Raw genomic sequence first — 18,286 nt, forward strand, 5'->3', positions numbered from 1 at the left:
ACTAGAGGGAAGGCAGCTAGTCATCACCACCCACCGCCAACTCTTGGGCTACTCTTTTACCAACGAATAGTGGGATTGACCGTCACATTATACATTGATTTATATTACTTATTTATAGTTGAAAACTGTATCTCAAAGGGTTTGTAAGTTTTCTTGAAAATTAAGTTCTAAGGGGTAACCTATGAAGTCACGAAACCAGTAAAATATTAATGAAATCATGTGACGAGAAGTCAGGTAATAATAAAAAGATAAAAAAAACACAGTAGAAACCAAATATTGGTGTGTTTAATATACTAACTTATAATGTTTTCAAACTCATTCTTGGATTTTAATCTTTCAAAAGTAGTCTAATCACCTACAGTCGTGACAATTGCTGGTAAAGAAGGTAATGAAAAATAACTGTTTTTCTACAATGTACTGAGAAGGTCAGGAATTAATAACAAGAAACATTAGCCAGGTGCTGCTTTAATATTGTAATGAGATACCTTCGACAGACTTTGAATAATCTGGAATCTCAGATTTGGTAAGTACACGGTAGGAGTTCTCTAAGACTCGATATTGATAGCCCTGATGATAAAAATAATGCCTCTTCGGAAACAAAATTAAGTCAAAATTTCTCTAATGCGCGTGTGAATACCAAATCCTCTTGTTGGAAATATTTTTTATACTTGATTACAAAATTGTATTCATCGCAACTACAAAACGATTGTTTTAAAAACTAGACAACATAATATGTAAATCAAAACACAAAAAATCCATTTATCCTGTTTCCTTTATTAAAATATATATATACGTTACTCAGTGTAAAAATCTTATCATTTAACAGTATAATATATAAACCGAATTATTGTTTAAATCTACTGATACTATTTACTTTATTTAAACATATATTGTTTGGTTGGGTATGGATTTACATATATTCAGATTCATATGTTAATGATGTGGCTGTAACAGGATTGTCCTGTTCAGGAATAACAAACACGTTTTTTATGATAATTCATTGCACAAACCAAATTTATTTACTATTTAAAACAAAACCCAGAGAGTTGTATGAAACTAAGAAATAGCACGTGCACATTAAAATAAACTACCAAAGTTCACGGAAAGAACTTTCCTAGTTAGTAGGTCTGAATGCGATTCTAAAAAGGAATATTAATTAATACGTTCTTTTTGTTCTTCATAATACATTGAGAGATCCTGACTCACCAAATAGTTTGTGGACTTCATCGGACTTCAGAAACAGGCTGAATTCTTTAGTTGTGAGTTCAACGCAAACAACCCAGAGAAGTACAAGCAATACTCCCAACCACTTTTCAACGCGGACAGCAACCCCGGCTGCCATTACAGCATACGAGCAATACGGAGACTGAATCTTCCTGCTACCGCTGACAGAAAAGATAAGAGACGTCTGAACTTGAGAGCTCGACTGAGATTCTGTCTCAACTCCAATATTACGGTTGTGTAATGTCTACCATAAACCACGTGAACTTTATGTTCATTAGGGTTGCTAATAGACAGTTTGTCTTGTCCTTCAATCATGCATTAGGTGGTGACAGTGCTTTTAATATACGTTTATAAAAACAGATATGAAACAACCTTTAGTTTTTATCCAGATAATTCCTTGAAACATTTCCTATATATATAAAAAAGATGTTCAGTATTTAGGGGGTAATAAACAACTAAATTAGGCGTAAAGAGGAATGTTGTTGGATTTTTTTTCACGATCATGCAAAATAAAACAGAGAGCGCGAGAGAAATTTTAACTCCTTAACACAGAGCTGGGAACTAACACGCGCTCTCATGTTACGCACAATACCGCCTCACAACCTTCACAAAACACAACTGACGTTCTACGTTTGCGAACGTCAGGTTTGTGCCCTCCGGGAGTTACGTTCTAACTGGATTTGGTACGCGTGACGTTGATTGGTTACTATTTATCTGAGAGCTCTAGATTGAATTATGTTGTTTTTTTTTCTTATAATAAAGTCACCACGGGCTATCTGCTGTGTCCACCGAGGGGAATCGAACCCCTGGTTTTAACGTTGTAAATCCGTGGACGGATCGAATTAATAGGATATCTAAGTTTAAAGAACACGAACGATAGCGCTGTCCATTCTCATCGTCTAACAACTACTGGTATCTTAAGATATTAGTAACTACCTTTACCATAATTTTTATCAACAAAAATAATGAGTGAAATGCAGCAAATGATATAGAAAAACAACAACTAAAATATTATTTAGCAAAATACACAGCTCCTCAGCGCATTAAAACTCAAAATCACAGGCTAATAGTTCATACCATATTAAATTCTTTCCAAATTAAAACTAAGCCAGAATTTCAAGCAAAATGTAACGTATATGTTCTGGCCATATGTTTTACTTCACGTAACGCAATAAATTACCATTACGTTACAACTAAAACTGGTTAATATATTGCTAATGCAACTTCACTTTTTTTTCCTCTTGCAATGAAATGTTCTACAAGATACTGCCTGAGAATATCCTAACTTTTCAATTTTACCAAAAGAAAAACAAAACATAGAAAGCGTGGAAAGCAACTAAAGACAGGATTGATGAACCAAGTGGTCGGTATTGAACTTACTGTCTACTTTCTTCAGTAATAAAGTTTATTTTTTATCACACTGAACTTTGTGAGAACGAACAGATATATAACAGGAGATTCTGACTATAATTTTCTAAAGAACATCTTTGATTCGTTTCTAGTGTAGGATAATATATATATGGATCTTTGAGATGACAGAAAATTGTCTTAGGGTTAGCTTCTCTAGCTTTCCAAATATATAAACAAAAAAGAAATTAAAATAATAACAGCAGAAAAGAAGACGGAGTCAAACAACAAATATTAGTCCGGTAATAGTCACTTTCTCCACAATTAAATTAAAAAAATACTAGTGAATTAATACTTATTAATATATATGATAAAATACAAATACATAAACTGTTACGTATTGTGCTTTTATTTCAGACGAGTCTTCAATTTATAGCGTTATGTGCGTTACATATTACTATCTGAAATAGCGGGAAATTTGAATTTGAGCGTAGTAATTAATTAAATGTTAATACGTATCAAATATATGTTCTTTGTCAACAAGATCAATACACATAATATTCTATTTTAACACAAATATATTTTAATATATAAACATGAAAACAATACAATTTGTAATAACAGACATTACTATTAGTTATTACAAATGATGGTTAATATATATAAGCGTTTTACATACTTACAAACTATACTATATCCAGTCTAGAACTGAATATTTTATCAACGATCCAAGTCCACGCCGAGCAAATTAATTCGGAGTTAATATTGTTGCACCTCGTTTAAGCTAACAACGCCATTCATGGCTAGTCTCACGCCGTTTAGAAGTTCACTTCTTATCGATGAAGATATTTAATGTCCTTATAGAAATAATAACGTCCGAAGTAATTCACTGAGGTTCAATGGATAATAATGTTCGAAATCTACAACGTTCGTGATTAAGTTTTATAGTTTTCTGATTCATGGACGATAATCACAATTATATCTCCCTGGGCCCATAGCACACTGATTGTAGCTGTCTAATAATATTCTCGTTTTATAGGAATCACGCAATTTTTCGACGCTTCAACAATATTTTAGCGCGTGTCCGTAAACAAATATTGTTGAGTCCCACTTTCAAAAACTTTCTACAAATTTGAAGAACAGACGGGACTTGTGCAATACACGGTCAACAATATATGTCACATGCAAAAAAGAAAACTACAAAGAAAGAAGTATAGGCACCAAAGTACACTACATGGCCAAAAGTATGTGAACACCTGATCATCACACACATATGTGCTTGTTTAACATCTCATTTCAAAGCCATGGGCATTAATATGAAGTTGTTCCCTCTTTGCTGCTATAACAGCCTCTCCTCTTCTCGAAAGACCTTTCACTAGAGTTTGGAACATGGCTGTCCCTATCTACTATCTAGCGAAACCACAGCCAAGGGAACGGGCTTGGAGAAATCAGCGGTAGAAACGTGAACCCTGATTACATTCGAGCGTAGCCGAATCGTTGTATGGGGCCAGTGTGAGAGGGAGAATAGGTAGCATCCTATTCAGCCAGAAGAGCATTAGTGATGATGGGCGAGGAGGCCTGGCTCGCAGTCGGCGTTCCAATTCATCCCAAAAGTGTTCAATGGGGTTAAAATTAGGGCTATGTGCAGGCCAGTCAAGTTCTTCCACATCAGCCTCGGCAAAACATGTCTTTATGGACCTCGCTTTGTGCACAGGGGCTTTGTCACACTGAAACAAAAAAGGGTCTTCCTCAAACTGTTACTACAAATTTGGAAGCACACAATTTTCTAGAATTTCATTGTATGCTGTAGCATTAAGATTTCCCTTCACTGGAACTAAAGAGCCCAGCACAAACCAACAGCCCCAGACCATTATTCCTCCTCCACAAAACTTTACAGTTGGCAATATGCATTCAGGCAGGTAGCATTTTCCTGGCATCAGCCAAACACAGATTCGTCCGTCAGACTGCCAGAGAGTAACGTGTAATTCATCAATCCAGAGAATGTGTTTCCACTGCTCCAGAGTCTAATGGCAGTGTCCTTTACACTACTCCAGACGACGCTTAGTATTCCGCACGGTGAGCTTAGGCTTGTGTGCGGCGTCTCAGCCATGAAAACCCCTTTCATGAAGCTCTCAACGAACAGTTCTTGTGGTGACATTGCTTCCAGAGGCAGGTCGGAACTTAGTAGTGAGTGTTGCAACTGTGAAAAGATGATTTTTACGTGCTAGGCTCTTCAACACTTGGCGATCCTGTTCTGTGAGTGTGTGGTCTTCCGCTTCGTGACTGAGCTGTTGTTGCTCCTAGACGTTTCCACTTCACTATAACAGCTCTTACAATTGACCAGGGTTGTTCTAGAAGGGCAAAAAGTTGACGAACTAACTTGTTTGAAAGGTAGCATCCTATGACAGTGCCACGTTGAAAGTCAATGAGCTCTTCAGTACGACTCATTCCACTGCCAATGTTTGTCTATGCAGATTGCATGGCTGTACGCTTGATTTTATGCAGCTGTCAGCAATGGGTGTGGCTGAAATAGCCGAATCCACTAATGAGAAGAGGTGCCCACATACTTTGAGCCATTAGTGTAAATGTACAACGGCAAGTCTGATACAAAACAAACGCATGCTTTCTATGTTTTGGAGAAAAAGAATAGAATATAATTATATGATATATCAGGTCATGTCCGATTATAGGCTCAGAAAAAGATAAGGGATTCAAACGCTTTTAATATTATTTCATCAATAATGTATGTTTCATTATTATTAATTACTCCCTGACAACGATTCACAAGCTTCTGAATGCCACTTCTATAAATGTCTTGTGGTTTGAAGGAAAAGAGTGTAGAAAGGGTAGTTTTGACATCTTCATGTGTTCCAAGTTCTTTTCCATCAAAATAGTTCTGCAAACTTCGGAACAGATGATAATCAGATGAGGCAAGGTCTGGAGAATAAGGAGAATGTGGAAGCTTTTTACAGTCTAGCTCTTCAGTCTTTGCAGGTGTGATCCTTGTTGTATGGGGCCTTGCATTATCCTGGTTTAACACAACACCTTTACGATTGATCAAAGCAAGCCTCTTTTTTTACAGTGCAACATTCAAGCGCTCTAACTGTTGATAATAGAAGTCTGATTTAATCGTTACATTGAGTGGCAGCAACTAAAAGTGGATCACACCAACAATATCCCACCAAACGCTTAACAAGACTTCCTGAGAGTTGAGGTCCATTTTGGGGTTGCTTTTGCTAGTTTGCTTGCACTGAGCAAGAGTCTGCAGCGCTTAACATTTTTATAATATATTCATTTTTCATCTCCATTCATTAACCTGTCCAAAAAAAAAGTGAATTGCGTGAACAAGAATGCAGAGAAGTACAAAGGTTCACTCTTGCTCTGAGGTTAGCTTCTGTAAAATCATGAGAGACCCATTTCCAAGTTTTGACACCTTTTCAAGCAGATGACGGTGAACTGTTGAATGGGTTTAATTAAACTTCTGTAACAGTTCTTCAACTGTTGGAGCACAATCTTTATCAAGTGCAGCCAGCAGCAAGTCATCATTAAACTCAACAGGATGACCTGAACATGGCGAATCACTTAAGCTGTAGTCACCTGATCTGAAGTTTTGAAACCACCTCCGACATTTTCTTTCATTGAGAGACTCCGCACCATAAACACCTTGAATGTTTCGTGTAGTTTCTGCTGCACTAATCCCTTTTTTAAACTCATAAAGCATTGTATGCCTAATGAGCTCCTCAGACACATCCATCTTCATAAGGGTTTATTTGATTAATGATCTGAAAAAGTGGAGTTGGGTTAGTTTCTTTTATTTCTCTGAACATTTTTATACACTTCCTACTACATATTTTAGTCATTAAAGCTTTCTACAAAGACAGAAATGATGATTCACTTTCTTTATTGAATTTTCGGACATCACTTATGGGATAATCTGATATTTGCAATATAATTAAAATAATTTATTCGGTATTGGTAGCGCATTTTCAACATATTTATTAAGAGAAAAAGTGATAATAGACATGTCTTCCGATGGAATAATAAGTCTGCTAATTTAGAGAACAAAAATTCGAAGTTCGATTCCCCGTGGTGGATACAGAAGTCATTTAAAGTAGATTTATGATGAATAAAATAAACAAACAATAATAAGCATATAGTTTCTCATAACAATGCCGATTACATATTGAAATTACATCATTCTAGTACCAAAAATTAATTAGTGAAAAAGAACAGTTTTATAAGAAATCGAATGCTCCCTTAGCTTGGTTTCATAAAACATGTAGTCTATGTAATGATCTTTTATTTATTATTCTTCCTTTTTTATTTCTTTTTGAAATCGTATAAAAATTGTTGGTTAGGTTTTACTTAAAAATCCACACAGTAAAAAATTATTATAGCCTATATAAAAATAAAAATCACTTAACAAAACATTTTGTGAAAACACTTGATCTCAATAGATAAATCACGACAATGAATTAATTATAATATAAAAATTGTATTAAAAGTTACAGCTTTCAGAGTAAAAACTAATATTTTGATAAACGGGTACAACGTTTCGATCGCTGATGCGATCTTCTCAAGTACACAAATAAAACCGGAGAAACCAAATTAGGCACTTGACTGCTTGCGTTGATTCGACAGTGATGTGTTAGCGAGCGGGAAAAGAGTGATGGCAAGGAAGTTTGATTGTTTTTTAAAGGGCGAATAATACCTATATTGCACTTGACCGCTGTTACCAAGTTGTATACTCAACATTAATGTACTTTCACTCTAGTAATAGAAGTGACTTATTATTCAACGTGCTAAGGACGAATAAATGCATTCTGCTCTTTGGCGCTGTTGAGGTGCTATAAAGAAAGTAACAATCAAATACCACCACCTGATCAAACCATAGTAGTCAAAAAGTCCATGATTAATGGTGTCGACTAGCTCTTGTCTGTAGGTCAAAATTATGGACAACCATAAGTAGATGGCCCTTTCTTTTTCGCAACGTGTAAACATTCCAAAAAAAGCAAACCACTGATGTGAAGGAACTCTTCCAGAATGATAATAAGGCTTCAATCTACTTTAGTTGTTTTCAATAAGCGGTTTGATGAGAAAAAATCAGTCGGATTCTCTGACCAGTGTAGTTGTCGTATCTCTGACTAATCATATTTGTGATGAACATGTACGTCACATCCGCTACTGTAAGCCTCAACGGGAATTTAGGAACCAGATGTGCATCCTCCTCCTGGAACAACAAGCAATCGAAAAAGGAATGTTCCGGTATCTTATGGATTATATGTTGGAAATATAGTTGAACTTGATTTTAGGTGAGGATCTTATAAAAAGATTAGTTCCTATTCTATGGATCACTGCATAGGTATCTTCAGGTAGAATAATTTACAAACATATGTAAGGCGATTATTCATTAGTAGTAAATTTAAAAAATCGCTAGACACAGTTATATTAGGTATTTTACCGAAATTCATATCGGTATTTACATATAATGCCATTTCAGATACAGTTATCTATTTTAATGTGCGTTAACTTCTAAAAAAAGTTTAAAAAAATATTAAACGGAGAGATGGGTTTGGTATAATATTTGAAAAAGTAATTTAAAAGTAATGATATATAGGAACTCGAATTTCATAGCTTCTATTAGTTTTATGAGTTAGCTCTGAGAAGAGATGTTACGATATTTCTTTCTTTCTAAAGAAAAGATTACATATGTAAGTTAGCGTATTTCTCTGCGTCGAAGACGCTATTTTTTTCCCTAAGATAAGTCAAAAATTTACCCTGCGTCTTCAAAGTCGAAAGTTATGTTGCTCATAGGCCTAAAACTGAGCCAGAGGAAGCGTTTCGATTCTAGATATTCAAGCTCCTCAGTATGACCAAGAATGAAATGTATATGTTATTTAGTATTAAATAACACGTAAATAAACAAGATAATCATAAATGATCACAAAATTCACTAGCGCTTCTGCAGTAGGCTAGGACAGCCATTTGCAAAATATCTTAAGTTTGTTTTGGTTCCGTTCAGACCGTTCTATTCAGTTAATATGTAACGATTTCAAACACAGACCTGTTTTCGGTAGGATTTCTCTGTAACAATTCAGCTGAACCATTTTTTTTTTTTTACATAGACCATATTATGGATTCTACAAAAAAAATGCACGCTTAGAATAAGCTCATAATAACGTTGTTACTGGTAATAATACAGATATTCCATTGATGATATAAGGTATACGCTTTCAAAGGTAGATATGATAAGCATATAGCTCACAAAAAACGAGAAGTGTGAAAGAAGATTTATATACCGTAAGTCATTAAACCGTCCACGAAACATCTTGATAAGATTAGTGAAAGTGCTGCAACCTTATTCTTATGTGTTTTTTTTTCAAAATGTATCTATTCAAAATGGGGGGGGACATCCTCGACGCCGAGAAATACGGTAATTATTTGATGTACATCTTAGATACGGTCTAATACTCGAAGAATAGCTCTTCGTTTTTCAGTAACAAATTTTAGCTCGTAGCTTCATCATCTCTTGAACGATTTGGGATATAGTTATAGTTTTGTAATTAGGAAGTGAAACCCTTTCTAATGATGTATTTAATCACGACCAAAGTCTAATAGATTAATTTATTCTAATCCTGCCTGAAAGAAGTTCCATAGAGTAGAGATCCTGATAAGTATCAAAATCGAATCGGGTACCTTCACCCCCGCTTGGTATTGATGGCACATAGAAATATATTTAATTAAACGGGAAACAGGTCTCATAGATTAATTTACTCTAATCCTACCTAAAAAAAATTCAAGTGTCGGGCCTATTTGGGATTTCCTATCGTTTGAAAATGTTAACCTCAGCTGCTGTTGATATAACATCAATAAAAGCGTTAAATATCTTAAAACGTAATTACATAAAAGTATTACAATTTATGATTTATCTTACTGATATCAAAATTCTGTAATTTGAATTAAATAATTCCCAGATATAATAGCAATGTATTTGTCTAATTTTATCATTAATATTTTAGTAGCTAAAACATTTCACTACCAACTTTTCAACTCTAATTACACACGCTTACAAACCTTAGAAATTAACTTTCTGTATTTTTTCTGAAAATATTTGTGGAAAGTCAACAAGCGATATAAGCGATAAAATGTACAACTTTCACTGTAAACTGATGTACGTATTATTTATACAATCCTTGAGTATACTTTCTTCGACAATATACATTTATTTTCTCTTAACTTTGTTGCTGGAAATGTGTACATAAATCTTTTTTTTTCCCATTTTGAATACAAACTAATATTTTTTCACTTTTTTATTGTTAAACAATAAAATACGTGTAACATTCTTTTATTTCTGAAAATCATATAGAGAGGAATACGTTTGTTTTAAATTTCGCGCAAAGCTACACGAAGGCTATCTGCTCTAGCTGTCCCTAATTTAAGAGTGAAATACTAGAGGGAAGGAAGCCAGTTATCACCACTCACCGCCAACTCTTAGGCTACTCTTTTACCAACGAATAATGGGATTGATTATCACGTGGCTGAATGGGCGAGCATGTTTTGGTGTGACGAAATTCAAAACCACGGCCCTCAGATTGCAAGTCGATCTGAAGCTAAATGGTTTGCAGTGTTTGAAAGTAATAAACGTTCCCGATTACTAAACGTTAATCACGATTATAGTTTTGGAGATTTATAGTATACCAACAATATCAAACCAATAATATAAACTATCTCTTGGCGCGTCGCGATGATAACATTTTCAGATGTGAGGACAAGTTATAGAACTTTCAGTTTGCACAAAAATATAGACGATGAACTAGTGTTTACGTACAACACACATACTGTTGATTCTTACACTTGAGAAACTTCTATAATTTTAGTGAAGTGGAAAGATTTTTGCAGTACAGATTTAATGTTTTCGTAAAAATATTACATAACTTCATCGCTGAAAAACTTGACCTTTAATCGGCGCGTAACCAGCGAAAAACCATAGATCTAGTTAACTCCATGTTAATTGAATTATGTCTATAACAATTAGAAACTAATTCGTTCATTAGGAGCACTCGATAAGGAAGCTCCAGACCAAGTAGAAGACTCAATATTTTTTGTAAGTTTCAAAAAACTTTTGTACATAAATCATTATTTGTAATAATCATGATTGTAAATTGTATTATTGCTTGTATATTAAAATATATTTATATTAAAAAAGAAACTGTGTGTATCAATCTTGTTGCCAAGTGTCATCAACTGGTTACATATCGATAATGATTTAACTTCTAAATCTATATTACAATTTAACTGAGTTTCATGCTAGTTAAGATTTTAATACATAATGTAGTAAATGATAAAACAGTAAAGGGTAGAACAAAGGTTAGCAAGAGATTAACCACTTTCATCAGTAATGTTTAATGTTTTTAGTTCTCTAATTCAATCCCAAAAGCCAGTGGCACAGTGGTATGTCTGTATAACGCTAGAATCCGGGTTTCGATAAACTTGGTGGGCAGAGCATAGATGACCCACTGTGTTGCTTTGTGTTCAACTTGAAACAAACAAACTGTTCTTACATCGCTAACACTCTGGTGGCAACTACCAAAGCCTGACTCGTCATTGAGAAAACGGAGAGACTGACATCAACTACAAAGACAACAAGTCCCCAGGATGATATAAAATTAATATGAAATGTACGTAAAAATTACAAACATTAGAAGAATAATTGTACTCTAATCACGGAAATACTAATTTATGATATAAACATATAACAGTGGTACCAATGGAATATTCATGTTACATGCGAAATACTCAAAATGTCAATGTTTTTAATCAGATGTAAAATTTAAGAATATTAATCTGATTGAGTTTAAAAATTTAGAATAACTGCATTGTCTTAAAGTATCAACTAAATATATTACTTTTAACTTGATTGTTTTTACATAAATTAAATACAGATTTCAATTTAAAATCTTAAAACAGATTAAGTAAAGATACTTAATGGTTAAATATTGCATTCTTTTTTGTCAAGCAAAAGCTACGCAAGTGTTTTTTTTTGCTCTGCCCACAATGGGTATCAAAACCTGATTTTTAGCATTATAAGTGCTCAGATTTCGGTCTGAGCCACTGAGGAAGTAGCTAAATACTTCAGAACAGTTATATCAGGATTTGTTTATCACAAGTAGTAACGCTTCAAACATTCTTTTTCTCTATCGTCTCGATATTAACCTTGTAATAATTAATCTGGAATAAAATGTTATTTACTATGATAATTAAAGTTTATAGTTTGATTAATTCAAGGTGTACTCACAAAAAATAATACCGCATTTTATTAACAAAAACATTTATATGCGAATATTATGTCCACAGTGGCACAGCGGGTTGTCTGCGGACTCATACTGTTAGAAAGCTGGTTTCGATACCCGTGGTGAGCAGAGAATAGATATCCCATTGTGTGGCTTTGTTCTTAACTCCTAACAAACAAGCGAATATGATAATTGGATAATATGCATTATAAATGTTGTTCGTCTGTAGTTAAGAGCAAAGTTACAAAACGTGTTAGCTGTTTTCTCTCCACCACGATATCGAAACTTATCGCTGATCAACTTGGAGCTAATAAATTCATATTGAGGTGATATTCTTTAAAGATCCTCTACTTGGTTCGTTTTAATCTGTATTAGTTATATTTATATGAATTATAAATTGTCAACATTAAACTATTAACACTTTTGTTTTACAAATACAATGATGCAAAGGTTAAAATTGAGTAATTTGGATGTATTAGTCTTAGTATATTGAAATGGCTTTATGCAATAAATTTCGCTGTTACATAAAAATGTTTATTTTAGGATTATTAACATGAATGAAATTATGTACTGTACTACCCAATTCTGTACGTGTTGTTAAATTCAGATTGTAATTTTTAACATCAACAGCACTTTTATGTTCATATGGGCTAAACATCCAGGCGAGAAAACTCTAATATTCAGGCATATCTGTTTCAAATTTGGAAGTACTATCCAGAGAAAAGGCCTTACATCAGCACACGCTATCGCCAAGGCTTTGTCCGAATCACTGAACTGAGTAACTGGATTTCTTGGAACTTTCGTAAAGCTCTCACATCTGAAAGTGCGGAGTGTGTTCAGAAGCATCTTGTGTCGAATCTTGGACCCTTCTACCAACAGCCTCACAGTTTAACTATTAAATCTTGTTCAACTCTTAACGTATTGTGGAACTCATAAGTGCTTTAAACTTTTATAAATCTATAATATATCACATCACGCGTATTTTTTTACTTTGTACTATTGTCAATTATATGGTAGAAATTACTATGTGTGTATGGTATTATAGTGGTTTATATGGTAAAACTTAGCGATTGTAAGTACATGATCTTTAGCTATTTTCGTGTGAGCATAAATTGGAAAGAAATGGTTCTAACAATGTGTTTGTTTGTGTATTTTTTTTTCGTATAGCAAAGTCACAACGGGCTATCTCCTATGTCCTCTGAGGGGAATCGAACAACTGATTTTAGCGTTATTAATGTGCAGAGTTACCGCTGTCCCAGAAGGGGACCGATTCTCACCAAGCTTCATTTTTAACAGATATTATAGGACACTTTTGTAATTTAATGACTTATAATTTTATTTTGACAAAAAACTACAAAGGATCTTGGTCGTTACTTTGTGTCAAAATAATGAAGATTGATTACTTAACATCCATAAGATGTTTGTGTTAATGAGAGTTTCGGTTAGTGCTATGTCTTCTTATAAAATTTTCTTTATTGGTGTTAACTCATTGAAATACATTATTTTTAAATTAAAAAAACATTTTTCGAAAGTATCCTCTCATAAACCCATACCTTTTAGAATGAAGAAACAAAAAATGGCATTTCAGTAACATGATGAAAAATCTTACGAATAAGTGTATCACATGTACTTTTGGTTTTAGCATTTGATGTAAATAATCACGAAAAGAGGGCCTGCTTTGTTTATTTTATATTATTTTTTGCAGTTTGTTTGCGTACATATTATGTGTGTTTTGTAATAGATTAAAGCTATTATTTAATAAAATAGAGCATATCCTTACCAAGTGACAATAATAAAATAGCATATATCAAAATACTAGAGTGAAAGCAGCTAGTCACCGCCAACTCTTAGGCTAATCTTTCACCAACGAATAATGAGATTGACCATCACATTAGAACATCCCACGGCTGAAAGGGCAAGCATGTTTGGGGGAGGGGAGTGGATTCGAACCCGAGACTTTCGTATTACGAATCGAGTGCCTTAACCACCTGATGTCATTGCCAGGCCGATGATTAAGAGAATTAAGAAAATAACTAGATTTGTTTGTTAAGACAGGATGGTCATCATAGACATTTTGACAATAGATGTAACATGTCTTATTATAATATTGAATTTTATAATTATTTAAACACTAACATGAGCTATAATACATAATTTCTAAATTATGTAACAGTGCTGGATTACACAAACACTATAGTCCATTATTTTCCATTGCCGTCACATCCATTAATTTCAGATCTAATCAAAAACACCTTAGGTATGAAAAAAGGGTGGAGCCAAAAAACGACAAAGATTGAGTGTGCGACCTAAAGAACTGAAATCAAAATTTCTGAACAAACTGATAGTTACGCTTATAGCATTGACAAGAATATCACAGCAAATACTCACTTATTATTTAACCAGATCGCGTGTTTTGTTCAAATTGTAGCATGATAATGAGTAAAACAAAATACGCTGCCTAATTAACTGATAAATGAATACTTGGCCGCCAATTTTGACTTCATTCCCTTAAGCCACACGTTTAATACTTGTCTTTACTGCAATTTTTTTCACACCTAAGATACTTTTGATTAGACATCAAGACTTTTTGCTAGTACAAACCAATAAACCACAGTGAGGAAGATACTTAGTTACATTCGATAGTAACCAATGTTAGCTTTAGGAAACCAGTCTTATTGTTCAGAACAAACCTATAATTTACAGATCAAATCAGATTCTTTAAAATATATAATAGTAGTGTTCCTGTCTAAAACAGTGTTAATAACTTCCGTTATATTAAAGTCACAGAATTTAGATTAATAGGTTCTTGTCATCATCCACATGCACTTCGTACATCAGAATGAAGTATTATTATTTATGTTAACTGCTTAAGCTAATATCAGGTAGCAGTAAACACTCTTTAATTATTAGAATTTCATAAATTTAGCAAATCTATATTAAAAAGTTGGCAATGAATAATAACCGTCCACCGATATGATTCTTTTAAAAACTTGAGCAAGAAACTGTTAATTTAATTTACTTGGCCTAACCAATATTTGCGTGTTTACAGACGCCTTTAATCCGAATTACAAAAAGCTAAAAACGCTTAAACTCTACTCGTAGGTGAATTGTGGTACAACTTTCAAAATGCAAGCACTTTTGCGTAGAAGTGCGCCAAAAATTTAATAAAAATCGAGAAGCTTTTGTTAAATAATTTTGCACCTGAGGTTTATCTTCAGACCACATTTGAAACTGTTACGTATTATAATTTATTTCAGATGAGTGTCCAATTTATTATGTTACGTACGCTACGTATCACTAGTTCAAAAAAGAAATTTTAATTTTAGAAGCTATTTAAGCGTTAATATGTATCAAATTTATGATATTCACCAACATGATTGATATGCACAATTTTCTTTCTTAACAGAAATATTTTTAATATACAAACATAAACAAAAAACAATTTATAATAATGGTCATTACTAATAGTTTTTATAAATGATAAGTTTATATACAAAAGTTTTACAAACTTGCAGACTATACTGAGTCCTCTATCTGGTCTATAACTGAATATTTTATTAACAGTCCAGGTTCATGACGAGCAAATTAATTCTAAGTTGATATTGTTACACTTCACTTAAACTAGCTAGTTCAGCTGGTTTCACGCCGCTTATAAGCTGACTTTTTACCTGCAAAGATATTTAATGTTCTCATAAAAATACTAACGTCCAAAGGTAATTCACTAAAGTTAAATTTATAATTTAATTTATAACGTTATAACGTTCCTTGTGAAATATTATAATTTTCTGATTAATAAGCGTTTATCACAATTATAACTTCTGAGGCTTACAGCATATTGACTGTAATAACCAAACAATATTCTATTACTGTCTCTTGGCGTTTTGAGATGACTTGCTTTTATACACTCATTACACGAGATTTCTGAAAGTTCAATAATGTTAGAAGACACGTTAATGTTTTCCTAAAAACATTTATTGTTGATTCTTACTTTTGAAAAGAAGCGGAACTTGCTCAATACCCATTCCACAACATAAGTCACAGGAATCAAACTGAAACAATCGCAGATATTAAAATAAATGTATAACAGTAAATCCGTTATAATACTTAACGGTAGGTTATAGAGAGCTATCAGTTTACCTGGTTTGAAAAAAAAATCTATGAAAGTTAAGTATGTTTCTCTCTCAAATAAAATTTCTACACTTTCGGTGCGAAGAAAAAAATAGGAAGAGATTCAATCGAAATTAAAGAATTTATATCTAGAACATTTCTTAATGGATTACTTTAATGTCTGGTATTTGAAGTTAGCATCTAATAGAGCAAAATCACTAAAAACATTTGATAGTTTAGAGTACAATAGTCCGAACTACAGAAAGTGTAAAACTGTTAGAATACTACTGTGGTTAATAACGCCCAGTGTATCCTGCAGACTAATTTGGACGCTTTGAATTGTAGTTCCATTGCAGAAAGATCAGTCGTAAGGCAGTAAAGAGCACATGCGTCCCTGCATACTTTCCACAATATACTTAGTATGCACGAGGACAAAGGTTATCCAGTGCTCATTTCAAACGGTCTGGTCATACAAAAATCATTAAATGCTTTCTCTGGCGATTCGGTCGAAGTACTTTCGTAAGGAATAGCAACAGTATCCGTTTCACTCTCTAGCTGTTTGAAGTATTCGATGGTTAACTAGATAAGTCGTGAATACAACTTTTTTACACAATCTTTTCTCTCTCTAATGATATATAAACCTGTATTGCTTAGTACGGATCATATACGAACGAGACATCTTCTGTTGAAACATGTAGTTTGTTCCACCATCAATAAAACTTTTCTTTATGCTTATAAATCGCTGTTTGTCTTTCTATCGTTATATTAGCACTATGTATCAAGTATCACTACTCAAGATTTTTAACTAAATCTTGAACAATACACAAACGCAAATAATGTGTAGATAATACAGAGAATACTGCTTTTAATATTTACAGATTAATGATCAGTAAGTGTTTTATTGAATGACCATTAAATATTTATGAAAGAATGAGCTGTAAGAACATCCTAACGAAAAATTACAAAATAATAGGTTTATATGCAACAACTGAATGTGTTATCAAGCATCCAGTTTTTGATTACATAAATCAAATGATAGGTTGAAATTCAAATTTATTTTTAGCAATTTTTATAATTGTAATTTTTTCTCGTGTTTTACGTTAGGATGACTCAAGAGAGACAATTGAGACACAAGTTCTACAGAAAAGACCAAAGTATACATCGCCAACAGTTCATAAGTTGTTCAGCACAAACACCAGTTCTCTCTGTACGACATTCGATCCGAGGCTCAAGGGTTGGGAAAAATATTTATCATTTTATCGGCCAGGCATGGCCAGGTGGGTTAAGGCGTTCGACTCGTAATCTGAGGGTCGCAGGTTTGAATCCCCGTCGCACCAAACATGCTCGCCCTTTCAGCCATGGGTGTTATCATGTGACGGTCAATCCCACTATTCGTTGGTAAAAGAGTAGCCCAAGAGTTGGCAGTGGGTGGTGATGACTAGCTGCCTTCCCTCTAGTCTTACACTGCTAAATTAGGGACGGCCAGTGCAGATAGTCCTCGTATAGCCTTGCGCGAGGGCCCGGCATGGCCAAGCGCGTTAAGGCGTGCGCTTCGTAATCTGAGGGTCGCGGGTTCGCGCCCGAGTCGGGACAAACATGCTTGCCCTTTCAGCCGTAGGGGCGTTATAATGTGACGGTTAATCCCACTATTCGTTGGTAAAAAAGTAGCCCAAGAGCAGGCGGTTGGTGGTGATGACTAGCTGCCTTCCCTCTAGTTTTACACTGCTAAATTAGCGACGGCTAGCACAGATAGCCCTCGAGTAGCTTTGTGCGAAATTCAAAAACAGAAAACAAGCTTTGCGCGAAATAAAAAAAAAAATAATTTTATCACTGCTTTATGACTGGTAGATTTTATGCCTCTCAATTCGGTCCTGTATCTCAGAAGTTTATGGAACTCCGTTTTTAACCATCAGAGACCACTGAACTCACCGTTGAGCTATCAAAATAAGTCTTTAAGAGACGTGCATATGACACGGCTACAGTTTTTCAAGATGTACAGCTATAACATATTGTTATGGTATAAACACGTCTACAAGTAGCGTCTGTTTCTTGATAAGCACAAAACTACGCAATCGGCTGTGCTTTGCACACCGCAAATATCTAAACCATATTTTGGCGTGGTGCGTTCTCAGACTTATTGCTAGGCCAACTAAATCATTAACAAACTATCGCTATACGATATTCGAGAAAAAAAATGTATATTATAGATTTTGTACAAAGACCTTTAATAATTAGGCCTAAATAATCGGTATTTATAAAACTATTGGAAGTTCAGATTAAAAAGTAGAATCTCATGTCATTTGAAAAATAAAAACTAA

General features: G+C 33.9%; 1 protein-coding gene across 2 annotated transcripts in view; it reads right to left on the reverse strand.

The window, feature by feature from the left end:
* Positions 1-1,828, reverse strand: part of LOC143243921 (tyrosine-protein kinase RYK-like) — an 85,239-nt gene extending 83,411 nt beyond the window's left edge. For both annotated transcript variants that reach the window (XM_076487717.1, XM_076487718.1), the window contains exon 1: positions 1,207-1,828. In XM_076487717.1, the coding sequence (XP_076343832.1) occupies positions 1,207-1,342 (136 nt within the window). In that variant the 5' untranslated portion in view covers positions 1,343-1,828. The remainder of the gene's footprint in view (positions 1-1,206) is intronic.
* Between the last annotated feature and the right edge of the window lie 16,458 nt (positions 1,829-18,286).

Source organism: Tachypleus tridentatus, chromosome 2, assembly GCF_004210375.1.
Source record: "Tachypleus tridentatus isolate NWPU-2018 chromosome 2, ASM421037v1, whole genome shotgun sequence".
NCBI lineage: Eukaryota > Metazoa > Arthropoda > Merostomata > Xiphosura > Limulidae > Tachypleus > Tachypleus tridentatus.